At 50.0% G+C, this 15,191-nt stretch overlaps 6 protein-coding genes across 6 annotated transcripts; 4 read left to right on the top strand and 2 right to left on the bottom strand.

Moving 5' to 3' along the window:
* Nucleotides 1-1,592: 1,592 nt before the first annotated feature.
* RhiXN_02975 (GATA type zinc finger) lies at nt 1,593-4,758 on the bottom strand (the record flags this gene model as incomplete). Its single annotated transcript, XM_043322792.1, has 7 exons — nt 1,593-2,067; nt 2,125-2,155; nt 2,363-3,463; nt 3,529-3,841; nt 3,973-4,294; nt 4,419-4,611; nt 4,668-4,758. The coding sequence occupies 7 exons, from the start codon at nt 4,756-4,758 to the stop codon at nt 1,593-1,595; spliced, it is 2,526 nt and encodes an 841-aa protein (XP_043178288.1).
* A 1,166-nt stretch (nt 4,759-5,924) lies between these two features.
* RhiXN_02974 (major facilitator superfamily transporter) lies at nt 5,925-11,620 on the top strand (the record flags this gene model as incomplete). Its single annotated transcript, XM_043322791.1, has 31 exons — nt 5,925-6,089; nt 6,144-6,227; nt 6,282-6,315; nt 6,366-6,412; nt 6,466-6,486; nt 6,544-6,659; nt 6,727-6,824; nt 6,882-6,956; nt 7,014-7,095; nt 7,166-7,282; nt 7,337-7,370; nt 7,424-7,495; nt 7,545-7,653; nt 7,716-7,777; nt 7,827-7,916; nt 7,973-8,042; nt 8,106-8,194; nt 8,249-8,271; nt 8,334-8,441; nt 8,502-8,614; nt 8,909-9,160; nt 9,235-9,501; nt 9,554-9,572; nt 9,631-9,710; nt 9,764-9,831; nt 9,881-9,919; nt 9,985-10,365; nt 10,413-10,519; nt 10,763-10,926; nt 10,983-11,071; nt 11,126-11,620. 31 exons carry the CDS (start codon nt 5,925-5,927, stop codon nt 11,618-11,620), a joined length of 3,570 nt encoding a protein of 1,189 aa, XP_043178287.1.
* A 71-nt stretch (nt 11,621-11,691) lies between these two features.
* On the top strand, nt 11,692-12,085 carry RhiXN_02973 (uncharacterized protein; the record flags this gene model as incomplete). The annotated part of the gene is made up of 2 exons (XM_043322790.1): nt 11,692-11,999; nt 12,058-12,085. 2 exons carry the CDS (start codon nt 11,692-11,694, stop codon nt 12,083-12,085), a joined length of 336 nt encoding a protein of 111 aa, XP_043178286.1.
* Nucleotides 12,086-12,383: 298 nt separating this feature from the next.
* Nucleotides 12,384-13,424, bottom strand: RhiXN_02972 (uncharacterized protein; the record flags this gene model as incomplete). Its single annotated transcript, XM_043322789.1, has 4 exons — nt 12,384-12,524; nt 12,685-12,836; nt 12,907-13,118; nt 13,231-13,424. The coding sequence occupies 4 exons, from the start codon at nt 13,422-13,424 to the stop codon at nt 12,384-12,386; spliced, it is 699 nt and encodes a 232-aa protein (XP_043178285.1).
* A 161-nt stretch (nt 13,425-13,585) lies between these two features.
* Nucleotides 13,586-13,922, top strand: RhiXN_02971 (molybdopterin synthase small subunit; the record flags this gene model as incomplete). Its single annotated transcript, XM_043322788.1, has 2 exons — nt 13,586-13,622; nt 13,678-13,922. 2 exons carry the CDS (start codon nt 13,586-13,588, stop codon nt 13,920-13,922), a joined length of 282 nt encoding a protein of 93 aa, XP_043178284.1.
* Nucleotides 13,923-14,241: 319 nt separating this feature from the next.
* On the top strand, nt 14,242-15,165 carry RhiXN_02970 (glutathione S-transferase; the record flags this gene model as incomplete). The annotated part of the gene is made up of 3 exons (XM_043322787.1): nt 14,242-14,330; nt 14,389-14,519; nt 14,585-15,165. 3 exons carry the CDS (start codon nt 14,242-14,244, stop codon nt 15,163-15,165), a joined length of 801 nt encoding a protein of 266 aa, XP_043178283.1.
* Between the last annotated feature and the right edge of the window lie 26 nt (nt 15,166-15,191).

The following is a 15,191-nucleotide window of genomic DNA, read 5'->3' as shown; positions in this document are numbered from 1 at the left end:
CGGTAATGCAATCCCTAGGCTGAAAGAGCAGCTAATTCCACCTACCTCGACCAAGACTTTTTGACATGTCCTTAAAAAGCCAAGCGAGGGAATGTCTACGAAGCAAACGTAGCTACGCAACCAACTGGCAACCTGCAGACGCGGAATAGCCGAAGTGCTTGGAGTGTGTAAACATGCAATGCACACCATCGCAGAGCGGGGTCGTCGGCAACGGCGTATCATACAACTCAAAGGGAACACGAATCAAGCAAACAAGAATGTGATTAGCCTCCATGATAAGATTCGAATTCTTGCGATACTCCGAGGACCAAACCATCCTCGGAAGGTTCGACCCCGAAGCTCTCGACCCGAAAGAGGCGAGAATATTTTACCCAGGATTGTGCTGGGTACAAGTCCCCCAAACGAAGCGGTATGCGGTGGATTTTAGGCTCGGTTCGTTTAACAACATAATTTTTCCGGCCCAAGAATATCATGGCCCAAGAATAATGCCGAAGATCCAAGGCTTAACCTCGAGGTACGATAGGAGGCATGATGTATTTTTTTTCCCCTTCATTTTGCAAAGAGGAGTGTGAAGGTGAAGAAGAATGGTTCATCGTCTGAGCTACCCAAAGGCCTATGTGCATGGTTGGGCTTGGACGAGTGCCACACCAGCGTACACATCCTACACTGATGGCGCAAAGGATGTTACGTATCTTCGTCGTCTTGTGTATCTGTTGTCCTAATATTGGCAGGGCGGCCACCAGCGTTCCCCCTAAACCTTTTCCTCATATCCAGCTATAGTAGAATGTGCCCGTCAGTTGGATGAAAATCGGCCACGATGACATTTGGTGGCTGAAGACAAAATTAACACGTGTACGCACCTTGCCCCTCTTGCATTCGAAAAATGCCTTGCGTAGATGTCGACACTCTTCCGGCAGTTCTTCAGCATGGTCTCTTAGACATTTAGATGGCCTAAAGGGAGAAACGGCGATCGTTATGAAAAGATGAGTGACGATAATGAATTATGGATCTTAGATCTGGAGCACCCACGCGATTCCCTGCACTCTCACACAGTCGGATTGCAAGAGGCAGGCCTTCAAGGAGTCCAGAAGGTACTGGCACGAATTAGTTGACATCGGAAACGACCGTAACGTTTCACCCTGTGATTCTACAGAGTTAATTAACTCTGAGTATGGCGCTTACATGGTCAATAACCAATTACCAAACAACAGGCACAGATGACGGATAATTGGGATTGAGGCCTCTTGTACAGTCCAGTATATAAATACCACAATACAAATCACAATGGGCCATGCGAAAAAGGCTAGTCGTAGAGTAGAAAAAAAATGGGACAGGAATAGACCGAGAGAACAAAAAAAGAGAACAAATTGGTTGGATTTCTTGATACACATTGTGCGCGGTGATAGGTTACCAAAGAGAAGCTTTGAGGGAAATGAAGTATGGACCAGAGTCGAAGCGAAGGGCACAATATTCGCCAAACATGCCCACAAGTTTGGACGAAATAGGTACGCAGAATACCAGGACTGATAAATAGGATGACGGATCCATAAAGCAAACTGGAAGAGCCAGAGGGACTTGCAAGCGCTCAGATGCTAATGTCCAGTGAAAGTGCGGTCATTAGAGGGCAGCTCCGGTGTAACGTATGATGGAACCGGACCGGGCATGCGATTATAATCCACAGAATACCCATTCGTATATCCTTGAGGGTACGCGGCTTGGCCGTAACGCGCGCCGTATGCTTCGGGGTAAGACTCGGGTTGGCCATGTCCCTCTGAATGAGGCGGGGAGGGAGAATGCGAAACGGTGGTAAAAGTTTCGCTGCGCATACGTTTTTGATCCCGATTTTCATGCGGGGCGTTGGGCCACGACGGAGGGACAGAACTTGAGGAAGTGGACGCTGACGTGGAAAGATGACTATGGCCCGGCTGTTGGAGGTTCGACGATACCCCACCTGGGACTGGAACGGGCATTGGAGCTGGAGTGAGTGGAACGTCCTTCTCACGGCGGCGCTTCGGTTGGGTATTTCCATCCTTCTTCTGCTTGGACCGTGCGTAGCGAAGCCCACACCTAGATATCAGTGATATATTAGCATCGGGAAGATACAGCAATATACTCGAGACATACGCATTGCATAAATCCTTCTTTCCCGAGGGCCCTAATCGCCGTGCGCCATTTGATCGATCGATCATGTCGAGACAATGATCGGCGAACAAACCAAAACCACCATGCATGTGAGATAGTGATCGAGGCATGATCGAGACACAATGAGCAGAGTTCAGATGGGACAAAAGACAAGCAGTCAGAAGTTAGAAGTCAGAAGTCAGATCAAATGCCATCAGTGCAAGGGTTAAATATGGCTGACCTTTGCGCCATTCAGGAGACGTCTCACTCTTGCAACTCGAACAACGCAAGACGCCCGGAGGAGGGGCCCCACCTGCACGGGGGGCTGTGGTACCGGTACTCTGACCTCGCTCGCGCGAAATGACTTCCTTATTTGAGGTACTGAGCTGAGAGCGCCCCCCTTCCCCCAGAGTCAGGTCAGGTGCGCCATTACCTTCCTTCTTGGGAGCCGAATCCCGCTTGCGTTTAGGAGGAGCATGAATTCGAGGGATAGTTATATCTTCTTGGGGAGATGGATCCCGCTTGGACGATGCTGGAGTGTCCAAAGGTGGAGGTGGCTGAGATACGGGTGTGTTGGGTGCATATGGAGGTGGAGGCGAGAGAGGCTGCTGCTGCGATTGTCCAGGAATCGATGGTGGGCCAAATGGCTGAGAGGTAGCATATGGATACCCTTGTTGCGCCTGATGCTGGGGAGCGGGCGTCTGCTCCAATTGTCCCTGAGGCCAACCCTGGGGCATCATCCACGACTGTCCGTCGTAGCTCGAGGGTCCTTGAGACCTGGGACTTGCCGGTCGCGGACTACTTGTGGGGGCCGGCCACGACGGTTGCGCTGACGCCTGTGTCACTGGCGGATGCGGGGGTTGCGACTGTGAATACGCCCAATCTTCTGCGCGATCTTGGTGGGCGTTGCGGTGATCCGCAGAGTGTTGAGCAGGCGGGTATACATCAGGCCGCTGATGATTCGTGGAGGCCGGATAAGACGAATCGAACTGTTGCACGTAATTGGGTCCGTAAGTCATACCGCGCACTCCATATTGCGAAGCACTATAGTCGGCCGGGCCACGTTGATAGCCGGATGTCGTGGCCCGAGAGTGCACGTACTCAGGGGAGTCAGGCACACCAGGCGCAGAATAGTCGCTACCGTTAGCGCTCCGACGAGCGTCACCGGCGTAATGCCCCTGCATGAGAGGGTGCTGGTGAGGCTGAGGGGGGTAATTCGAAGCTGCCGGCTGGCGTGGCTGATAGCTGTTATACATGTCTGGTTCACCTACACGCCCTTGCTGAACGGATGGATACGGGGGGCGAGACGATACCACTTTGTGACAAGCAAAAATAACGGCACCTATCGCAGACGGCAGAAGAAATGAAATGAGTGGAATCAGAGCCGTGGCGGAACACGCGACTCACCGTGGGGAATAAAAATACTCTCGACCTCTTTCGGTACACCAGCGTCAACAATTTGCTGGTTCGCCTTATAACGTCTGGTGCAGCTGGTTTTAGCTCCGTCGTCACTTTTTGAATGATGATTGGCTCCTCCAGGGCCGCCTATTTGCATTCGGTGCACGAGTTTGCCAAATTCGCCGGCAGTGTACCCCTCAGGGGGCCAACTGAAGAGTATAGGCCGGGCCGGCTGGTTGATGAGAATCTGAAAGATGCGATCGGGAGGTGTATGAGAGGGGGGCACGAGCTTTTGCAGGCGGTCGTAGAGCCCGGCGGCGTGCTATGTAGCCGAGCGGAGAAAGAGGGGAGGAGAAGTCGTGTTAGTGAGGATGGTTTGAAAATGCCCATTACATACGGGCTCGAGAAGCACGTGAAGTGGAAAGTTAAGATTTGTGGGGAGGATGGACTCACATCGGTGGTCATCGCAGAGGTGCCACACCAGTTGGTCCAGTGTGTTTTGTTGAGCTCGTCGTTGTCTGCCTTGCCCTTATCTAGACGGATGGTTTCACGCGTGGCGTGAGCGATGTGCATGCTTCTCAGGGTCGCAAGAACTGTAGTCTTACCGACGATGGCGTGCAGGAAGCAGAGCACAACGTTGTCAGAGACCCAATTGATAACGACGTCGCAGGCAATATAGTGGTCATCGACGGTCACGAGGTCGGCATCCGGAAAGGGATCTGGGGCGTTGCAACCCAGAATCGCCCTGATTCTGGACAGTCGTGCATATCGCACGCTACGAACAAACGTCATACGAGAGTACGCATATGAATATCAACATGCGAGTCCGCCCAAATGAAGGGCCATACCAGGCCTTGATTAGCATCGTGCCGGAACCTCGAGGCCGACGGCGCACTTACCGGGTTACGCTCCCATGCAGTGTTCGGCTGTCCAATACATTCCGCAGGTCCGCACGCGCTGATTGTTGTTCATCGGGGTGTACGTAGTCCAACAAACAAGTTCCTATTACTTTCTCGGCCTCTGCTCCCATGTGCACAAAACATGTTGGATCCAGATATAGATACCTGAGGTCCGAGTCGAGCAGATTCCAGTCTCCAGCGAGGGGTAAGTATGGTATACAACACACATATACATATAGGGGCACTTACAACATCTTGTACGTCCATACGCGGGGACCGGGTGTTGTTCCATGGCAGCCTGTTGACTCTCTGCGAGGATCGAGTCGAACGCAAGCGACATCGACATCGAGGGCGTGGTCGCTGACGTCGGACTGAGCTAGAAGCGCTGGGAATAGCCTCGGTTGCGAAAAACAGGGCCCAAGTGTACGAGTTGTATCCACCCCTGAAGTTGCAGCAGAGCGAGTCGTATCCACTAGTACTCGTAGCACTAACTGAACTGTTGACGCCGAGATTGAGACCAATTGCAAGTTTCTTGCAGTTGTGGATCAAAGAGATCGTAGTCAACGATCGAAACCCCTCATAAAGCCGGTCCTCCGGGCCTGACGAAAACGGCTTCTGTGGTTCCTGAAGACCCGTTCGGATCAGCCCATGACTCTCCGAAAATTCCCAGTATCTGGTCAGACTGGCCCAATCGTAGCACACTACTGGGCCACTCTCACGCTTCTTGCTCCGCAGTTTAGTCGCTCATACCGTTCGTATCCACATGGACTAATGGTCACTAACCGCTCATATATCTGTTTCAGCCAACCTCGATACGTCGGCCGTGACATCTTGCCAAACACAAACACCGCGTCAGCTACACTTCGCGCCCAATTCTCGCGTGGCCTCCACACTCACACAGCAATCACAATGGGATCTTCTTTGCCACCAACAAAGTATATATGAAAGCGAACAAAACTTTGACATAAATAAAGAGCAGTTGAAGTTAGCGCTTCAATCAAACTCCGCCATATCACACGACGAATTTATCTCGTCTGTTCGTCAGGGATGGCACTTGAAATATTCAAATAATACATTTTCAGTTAAAACTTTCCTCGAGCAGCTGGCCCATGGAATCGCAGTGGGCGTTGAATATGACGTTGACAAGCCTTAGTCGCGACTTACGCAACAACATCATGTACATCAACCTTGTCGTATTTCATCAGGGAATATGTTCAATTATGGGATATATGAACAGTTCAATCCCAGGCCTTCTCGATTCGCCTTGGATGTAGAATGTATTGGTCATAAAGATAAGAGATCATTGTCAGGCACGTGAGGCAAGACCATCTAATTATCAGGAACTCTGCCATCATGGGACTGAATTGCGTGCTCTCTGCTCATTCTTCTAATTCCATTCCTTCTTAGTACGACCGGCCTTCGTTGGAACCAATAGCCGTACTTGCATAAATATGTCGAGAAAATGGTCTCTCCTTCGTGTGGGTTCCTCTCCTTACGCCCGCTTCCATGGCCTCATCATCTGAAAAAGTCGCTAATATTGCTGTTTCTGGGGCACCCGAAAAGAGCGACCCTGAGCGTACTTCCATTTCTAGCGATGATCCGGGTCTCACTCAGCCTCTCGTAGGAAACGAAGAATTGTGGAGAGGCACTCGCCCGCATGACAACTACGAAGTAGACGCAACTTTCGAGCATGTATACGACCAGCCTCTGATGTTTGATTCTTAGGGACTTCACCGATGGGATCCCACCGCGACTTGGGATCAGGAAGAAGAGAAGGCTCTTGTACGCAAGATTGACATCCGTTTGATGGTCAGTAAAGCACGATGCCACTTTGGGGGGCCCCAGCTAAACTCCTTGTTTCAGACATGGCTTTGTCTCATGTTTTTCGGCCTTCAAAGTAAGTAGATACCTTGCGTAGTAGTATGGATGAAGTTCATCAAATCTCAGTGGACCGCGGAAACATCGGCAATGCATTAACTGATAATTTGTTGGCGGTGAGTAGATCACAAATGCAAAGCATGTATTGGGCGCTCATACTCTTGGATAGGATCTTAATCTGACTACCAATGTATGCTTAAACACTCTATTTCTAGCCTTGGCACACATGTTCGACCTTTGATTATAGGACTACAACAATGGCACTACTATCCAGCTGCTCGCGTTCCTCGTGGCAGAGCTACCGTCCCAGTACATGATCAAGCGACTGGGGATGGAGCGCTGGCTTCCCGGGCTGATGGTATGGTACGTGCTCTCCGTCTCCGGATTTACACACGAAGAGACCGGAAACCTTATCACGGCGCATTTACAGCTGGTCCATGGTGTCTTGGGCCCAGGCTTGGATCAACAACCGCACGACTTTCTACATCACCCGCGCATTGATTGGTGCATTTGAAGGCGGTTTCATCCGTACGGACAATTTCCCTCCACATCTGTGTTCTAATCTGGAGCTGATGTATTGGTTAGCCGGTGTGATCTTGTATGCAACCTACTGGTACACCAGCAAGGAATTGGCCATCCGTCTATCCTGGTTCTGGGCTAGTGAGTAGACTGCCACTTCCCCATCGGGGATCCAAGCTTACTCCGATATGTTTTAAGCTCTCAACGTTGCTCGCATCGCCACAGGTCTGCTGGCTTCTGGTATCCTGCAAATGCGTGGTATTCGGGGCATGGCTGGCTGGTGCGTGGTTGATGCCATTCGCCCCTGAGCACTCGTGTTGGGGTTGCTAACATATTTATCCATGCACCAGGCAATGGATGTTCCTGCTAGAAGGTCTGTTCACAGCGGTCGTGGGTATAATCAGCTGGTATTATCTTCCAAGTTCCCCAACAAGAACAAAGCGTGGGATTTGGGCAAAGAAGGCTTGGTAAGACTTTCCCCATGGGTATAAATACTAACGATACTAATGTATGTTTAAAAGGTTTACCGAACGCCAAGAAGTTATTGCAATTAACGTGAGTTCGCGTAACAAGTTTAATCGTACAAGCGCCCATACCATCCATTACAGCGTATCTTGAGAAATGATCCTGCAAAGGGCCTGGTGCAAATTCACGAACCACTTAAATGGAATGATTTCAAGGTATTTTCAATCATTTTCCCTAAAAGGATAAATTCTTGATAGATGATAGAATGCATGGGCGGATCCTTCTCTCTGGGGCTTGTACTTCATTGGCCTTATCGCATACATCCCTCAAGGACCAGTTACGGGCTACCTTAACCTCAGTCTAAAGAACCTTGGTATGTGATCCGGCGCCGCCGAGTAACTTTCGGGCTATTGCGGAAATTCACACGTCAGGCAGGATTCTCCACCATTGAAAGCAATTTACTCGGAATTCCGGCTGCAGCATTGCAAATCATCACTGTATGCGCGAATTTTAGGTAGCGCGCGCATCTGTATTGACCTTTTATAGATGTTAGCTTTGTCCAGGTCTTCGGATTACTTTGGAGACCGTTCACTACATGTGTTATTCGGCGAGATTTGGAGCCTGGGACCACTTATTGTAAGTTTGTAAACTTTATGCAGGAAATTTTATTTTAATCGTGTTTGCTTCTTTAGGCGCTTGCATATCTCCCTCACCATGCATCCAACTGGAGCCGCTTCGCTATTAGCACTCTTATTGGGGGATGTAAGTACTTGAACCTCCGCTCAGGCTAATCAATCTAACTCCTAAATGTAAACTAAAACTTAGATCCGTACTTTCATCCGATTGTTACTAGTTGGGTGTCAGAAAACAGCTTTGACGTCAAGAAACGGGCCGTCGCTGCTGCTACTTACAATGTAAGCCTGCCGAAACATCTCTCACACCTTTCGACTAACCCATTTCTGAACTAGGTTATTGTGCAAATAGGAAGCGTGTAAGTGTTTTAATGTACAACGTGGGCGTATTAATACGTCAATAACTGACCACCCACCTTAGAATTTCGTCTCAACTGTATCGGAAGGATGATGCACCACTATATTACCGTGCGAACAAAATCCTGTTCTCTTTGTGTATTGCATCGGCGGCTGTAGTTCTCCTCCAAAGGTCGGTCTTTCCCGGTCGTTTGTTCACGCCACGGAATTAACCGGCGTTTCTTTGGTTCAGGTGGTGGTTGCGCCGACTGAATGCTGCCAAAGAGCGAGCCTGGAATAAGCTTACCCAAGAACAGCAGATTGAATATCAGTCGGACGAGGCGGCGCGCGAGCGCGATGGAAACCGTCGGCTTGATTTCAGGTTCAAGTATTAAAAAAACAGCCCCTTTTTAACTTTCTTTTTTCACGCTGTCCGTACCTTGGAATAAAATGTGATGCTGCGCCGATCAATCATCCTCAATTGCAATCTAACGTAATATCCAAAGACTAACGTGACGCAGCGCACGCGTCATGGCAATTGTAACCCTCCCTCGTCTTGCCTACCTTATTCCTTCGTGTTGTCCGACCACGAGCCAAAGGCTTAAACTCGCGTGATTCTCGCTGGACGCTGCGGCCCTTTTTCATTTGTTCTTTTCCTAGCAACATTTCCGCAGATATCGCACCTGGTGGCTCGCACGAGGCGCAAGGCCCCCGCGCTTGAGCTCGAAACACTTGCACCTTGCGAAATGAACATCAAGCACGAGGTGGATAGAAGCAATCCCCCGGGGCCAGTGATATCCAAGTACTTCAGTATGAAGGGTGCGGAGAGGTTGGACCAGCCTAGGCTTGACGAACGTGATATTGGGGTATCAGTGCTTGCTACCAGGTCTGGAACGAGAGAGTCTAGAGTTGGTTAGTAGGATTCGGCTTGCGCTGCGGTTGGTACGCACAATCTGATCGTATGTTATTCGGTGGGGGGTTCACAGACCCAAAGGTTCGTTTAAACGAGGAGCCGGTACACTCGCCTCGGGTTGCAACTCGCTCAGCCCTCGTGGATGAACTGAATAAAGTCGATCCGGAGTGGGTATCGAAGAAACACAGGAGAGCGGCGGCAGGAGAGAAGAGTGAAAGTAACGAGTCTGTGGTCAAGCAACCGAGGCCAAAGAAACGACGCCTCAAACGGGGTTACGCGCCTCCCGATGTATATGCACATCTCAATTATGTCCAGGACTGTTTGGATTACGATCTGAATAGTAAGCGGGAACTGTCTCTTATGGATATATACGTTGATTGATCTATATTCAGTTTTGTTTTGCGGGATCAAGTAAGTGGGTAACGGTAGGTTTGAGTTGGGCTCCAAGGTTATACTCACAATGCTCTAGTCCTGGACAGAAATCAGCCGGAGAGGGACATCATTTTGCCAACCCTCTCAATGGGTTTTGGAGATGCTTACATCAAGGGGGTTCGTACATGCCCGCGCATAGTTGTTGGGTATCATCTGACTGCATTGCGTAGGTTTGACTGACGCATTGATCCCGCCTTCTGAGGATCATACATTACCTGAGCGCTTTAGACTAGGGATAGTAAGTAAATTATTTGTATAGGAGAGATCACATGGACCCTTTAATGAAGGTCAACCAGACCAACTTGGTAGATCGGCCTTCAGCTGAGGTAAGTATAGTCTCTTTCTCTCTGTCCCTCGGCCATCAACAATAAGACCAAGGCCGTATGATCAGATGATGGAACTATCCATGGCGGAGCGGCGGGCAGCAGTGCCCGGATTTCTACAAAAGGTGCATAAGTGGCGACCCAAGATTGTATGCATGGTCGGTAAAGGTATATGGGAAGATGTTTTTGCTTATATCGCCAAGGCAAGCAAAGGTAAAGGAGATACAGGCGGAATAATTGTTGAGCGCTGCCCAAACAGAGCTGGTCACAGGGGCTGGGATGAGCTGAAGGCCGGGTTTGAATTTGATGTACAGCCGGTATGCCTTTTGCATAACCTTCCGGAAACTGAAGGGGGGTCCAAAGATGATGATCAATGCATGCCCGTGGGTATCAAACGAACGCTGTTTTTCGTGGTCCCGAGTACATCCACTCGAGTGCGAGCTTATCAGGTAGATTGTATCATATTGCTCAGATATCGGATGCTGATTTTGAACAGCTAGCTGATAAGATTACATTATTCCAGCTGCTAAGGAAACGGTGGGAGGAACTGGAGGCTGGAGCAATGACCAAATCCGTCGAGTGGCAGATCCGAGTTTCAGACACGTGATGAATTAAAAAAAAAGAAACTATGGATACACGTGATGGATTGTTGGACATCCACTTTATGCATTGAAGCTGGTGTTAATGATGTAGACTCTGTGTAATCTATTTAGAGATCCCCAACTTTATATTTGCTTTACTTTTGCAGCTTCACTTGTCTCTGAAGGGTTTGGGTTCTGTTGAGAAGATGTGGATCACGTGATACTTGAAGCTTCAAATCGGGCTAGTGATGTTGTGTCCAAACAGAGTCAAGCTGCCACTCACGTATCCAACAACCGATCATCCCCCTTGGATTGAACCACCTCCATATCCTCGCTTCAACATGAACTCACCGACCAAGTTTGCTCCCAGGACTGCTGCTCCTCGCCCACCACTGCCGAGCCATGCATTCAACCCGCTGATAGCATCGAGTAAGTCGCCGAACACGGGCCAGAGGTGAACTTGTCGCTGATGCCACGTCGTATAGTGGATAAGGCAGAGCCCGCGCCTGTCAAGTTCCAAGTGATTACCCGAGAGGGACAGGACATTATTGTCGGTCGAGTGAAAATACCGACAGTAAGTGGGAATATCTGCGAGTACAAACCACGCTTAACCCTTGCTGTTTGTCAGCCGAACGGGAACCATGCGTTCATCTTGCGTCGCTTTGACACGGGTGCGATCAGTTTGTCAACGATGTTCAGGGCAGCCTTCCCCACTGCCGGAGATGAAGCTGAAAAAGTCGACTCTAACTGGGTCAAGACTAACTATGATCTCACTGGCGCCAATGGAGGAGGCAAGCTCCGCCTTGCCGGTACATGGGTCCCTCCGGCGCTTGCTGTGCATCTTGCCTCGTCTTACAGCTTGGCCCAGGTTATCTATCCTTTGGCCGAAGCCCAGCCCGATGCTACTGCCTCGTACCGCAAGTCGAGTCGCCACACTACCAACGGCCCAGTGAACACCAACATGGGCGCTTTGTCCACACCACTGAAGACTACACGAGCCACTAACCCAACTGATTCCCCCAGCACACATCCCTCCAAGCGCACTAAGCGCGAGTCTGCCTCTCCCGCCCGCGCTCGGATCGCACCCGTATCTCCTCTCAAACAGACCCCTCTTCCACTATGAGGGAAGAGTCACCTGCAACGGCTCCCACTGAGCTTGAACAGGAACAAGAACCAGACGTTCCAGGCCCCAGCATGGAGGAAGATATCGCCGAGTCCAAGGCATTGATTGCTCGACTACAAAGGGAAAAGGAAGAGGCCGAGGCAAAGGCCCAAGAACTTGCACAGGAGTTGGCCGAGACTGCATCGGAACCTGCCGCTCCTGTCGTCGTTGGCGCGAAACGCACTCGAGAAGAAGCCACTCCACCGCCCACATTCAACTTTGATCGTCAGCTTGTGGATACCTCGGATCGTCAAATTGTCAGGAGCCGCGCTGCGCAACAGGCAAATCGACGTAGCGCAATGTGGGGCGCCGTAGCCTTTGCTGTCGGACTGGGAGTGACGTGAGTTCCCTTGCCATAATGTACCATTGCTTCCAGGAAACTAACGCCGATAATCTAGGTCTGTCCTACCCAATCTGTTCTTCTGAGCACTTATGCCTCTTATCGAGCTTTGAAGAGGATATTTTATTGTTCTCGCTTGTACTAACACTGGAGCATTTCTCCACGGATGGGAGAAATGCTTTTTTTTATTGGTGTCGGGGTGAGCCCTTGACGGAATTAGGGCGAGTCCACTGGTTTATTTGTATGCCAAGCCACTCTTTCTTTCATGTCCTCTTAATTTCTCTTGTTTGCTACAATATACCTTGCTCGCGTGTACACCGGACGGAATTTAAAATGCGTGAACAATGTGTAATGCATCACAACCTACAGTTTCCTCTAGCTTGTTTACTTGGTTGTCGTATTAGGTTGTGTCCCGCCACTCTTGTCCTTTGTTTCGTCCGCATCCTCAAGTGCCTCCTCCACTGGCTCTTCGTCCTCGGTTTGTTCCGGAAAGACAATGATTGACTCGAGATGTGCAAGGGCAGCCTACGACAACAAGAGATGATGTATGATATGAGGAAATTGCACGATAGCAAAGGGGAGAAGAAGAAAAAAAAAAGTAGATATTTTGAACCCAGATCAGAGTAGGCCAAAATGGCTAGTATGGTTGAAACCGGGCGGACGGGGTAGAAAAATCGTTGCGCACCCTGCCAACCTCACTCAACTCTTCTTCGTTGGTGCCATCGAACGTGTCAAACCCGCCATCGCCTTCGTCAACCCATCCGTCGTCTTCGCCTCCGTCGTTCGGGTCAGGATGCAAGGCCGCACATTGTGAGAGGGCTTCGAAAATCGGCTCGACTTGAAAGAAGAAGGAGAAAAAAAGTCAGATGTCAGTAAGGATACCAAAGGTGCAGTAGAGCTTACTTACCGCTTTCCGGGTTGGACGGGATAATCTTCATTTCCCTCATTTCTGAATCGACCTGCTCCTCGTCCCCGCCTGGCGCACCAGGGCCTTCGGCGCTCTCGTCCAGTTGACAGTATACGGATGGCCCAGACTCTCCTCTTGACACGGCGTGCAAGGTAATTCGAGGGTACTCGATCGTGAACCCCGTGCCGGACGGCCAGACAAACGCGAGTGCACTGATAGCAGCGAAAACACAGACAGAACAAAGTTAGTAGTAGAAACCAATATGTGTATATATATAGCCCTGTCTGAGGCCGGTACTAGATTACTCGCCTTTCAATGACATACAAAGTCCCTTTTCCCTCGCTCGAAAAGTCTGGAACAGGCGGGTCGAACGTGATTTGTACGTTCTCTTCTTTGCGCTGTAGTATGGGCGGGATGTCTCCAAACGATGAAGGCGTCGAGGCGGTCAGTTGCTTATGTTCCTCGAGAGTGATGAATTTGGGAGGACCCGGTTGAGGCAAAGGTACCACTGCAGGCATTTGTGCTAATTCCTTCAATTACAGGTAGGGTCGAGGCGCGGTGACAAGGTCGAGGTCGAGAAGATGATCGCCACAAAAGTTTCCAGATTTGATTCGAAGCTTACAGTGCTAAGGATTTACCAACAAGCGCCCAGACAGGACTTGGCCACCTTGCTACAACCATGGCTGAAAACAGTTTCACAGTTCTCTATTTTGCTGGTATGGAGCGTATTGTTCAATATAGGCAATATATATACTGAACATGCGTACACAGCTGCACGAACCGAAACTGGCGTTCACAAGGAGGTGATCCCATTACCCCCCAGTTCTCCCGGTATACCCCTTTCTCAACTCGCAGACCTTCTCGTCGACAGACACCCGGACACTAAACTCCGGGAAGTTTTGGATATTAGCTCGTGGAGTGTGAACGAGGAGATGGTCGATGACGATCAGGCTCATCATGTCGTTCTCAAGGGCGGAGAGGAGGTTGGGGTTATATGCCCGGTTTCTGGAGGCTGATCAGTATGGGGGTCAGATGGTAAGAGATATTTTCACCAAGTCAGATATATACTATGATTGCGATTCACTAAAGTATGCTAGTGATTTTATAGACACTGTATCTAGGACTAGAAATTGGATCTACTCCACAGAGAACCCCGCACTCGATATTCATATCGTCATTGCTCTGCTTTGACGCTCGGCCAGCCATGTGGGACGGTACTTCGTGATCAGACGTTCCAGTGGATCAGAACCAATGCTGGGCGCCTTTCTTGGTCATGCAGATGTATATAAGCATACATTGATTCCAGGCGTACTAGTTCCAGGATCCCGTCGAAATATGGCCGCTACTAAAGATTCCCCCATCATACTTTATGATTTAGCAAGTCGAAACAATACACCATGGTCTCCGAATACATACAAGACTAGGTGTGTGTGCTTGTTGACTTGAATATGATTATGCAACTCACACATATCATCATCTTAGACTTGCTTTAATTCACAAGGGGCTCCCGTTTCGTGTGGAATATGTATCATATCCCGATATCGCGCCGCTTATGCAGAAACTTGGCGCCGCTCCCGCCCATCCCGGCGGCGAATTCCCTTATACAGTTCCAGGTGCTTCATTTTTCTCTACTACCGAGTAACGCATATTCGTATATTGACATCTTAGGGGCTTCCAGTGATCGCCGATCCTTCATCTGAACCAGGAGGCGAGCCGATTTATGTTCCGGACTCTTGGGCGATCTCGCTATACCTTGAACGCACATATCCACCTCCCAAATACCCTTCCCTATTTCCTCACGGCGCGATCGCAGTGAACCGTGCGATGTCTGCCACGATCGGCCGCACGGCCTACAACGCTATCGCTGACACTGCGATCGCGCTCATTGGCACAAACCATATACTGGACGACAGGGGGCACGAATACTTTATGCGAACTCGCGAGGAAGGGTTTGGGAAGCCGCTCGTTGAATTGCTCAAGGAGGAAGAACCGAAATGGTCTACTGAGATTAGGGAGGCTTGGGCGACGCTTGGAAAGCTGCTCGATTTGAACGGCCCGATGGATCAGGTTGGACCGTTTGTCCTGGGCAAGGAGATCTCAAATGCGGATTTCATGATTGCGGGTGTTCTGGTTTGGCTTCGTCGTGCAGAAGGCCCCGAAGGTCACCGTTGGAAGGAACTGTTTGAGTGGGACGGAGGGAGATGGGCTAAGATATGGCAAGCGATTGAAGAGCTGGAGACTAAATCTACTGAAGTTTGAATGCTGTCCAAGTATATTATATGCTG

The sequence above is a fragment of the Rhizoctonia solani genome, chromosome 3 (genome assembly GCF_016906535.1).
Source record: "Rhizoctonia solani chromosome 3, complete sequence".
Taxonomy (NCBI): domain Eukaryota; kingdom Fungi; phylum Basidiomycota; class Agaricomycetes; order Cantharellales; family Ceratobasidiaceae; genus Rhizoctonia; species Rhizoctonia solani.
This window is presented reverse-complemented; position numbering and strand designations above follow the sequence as displayed.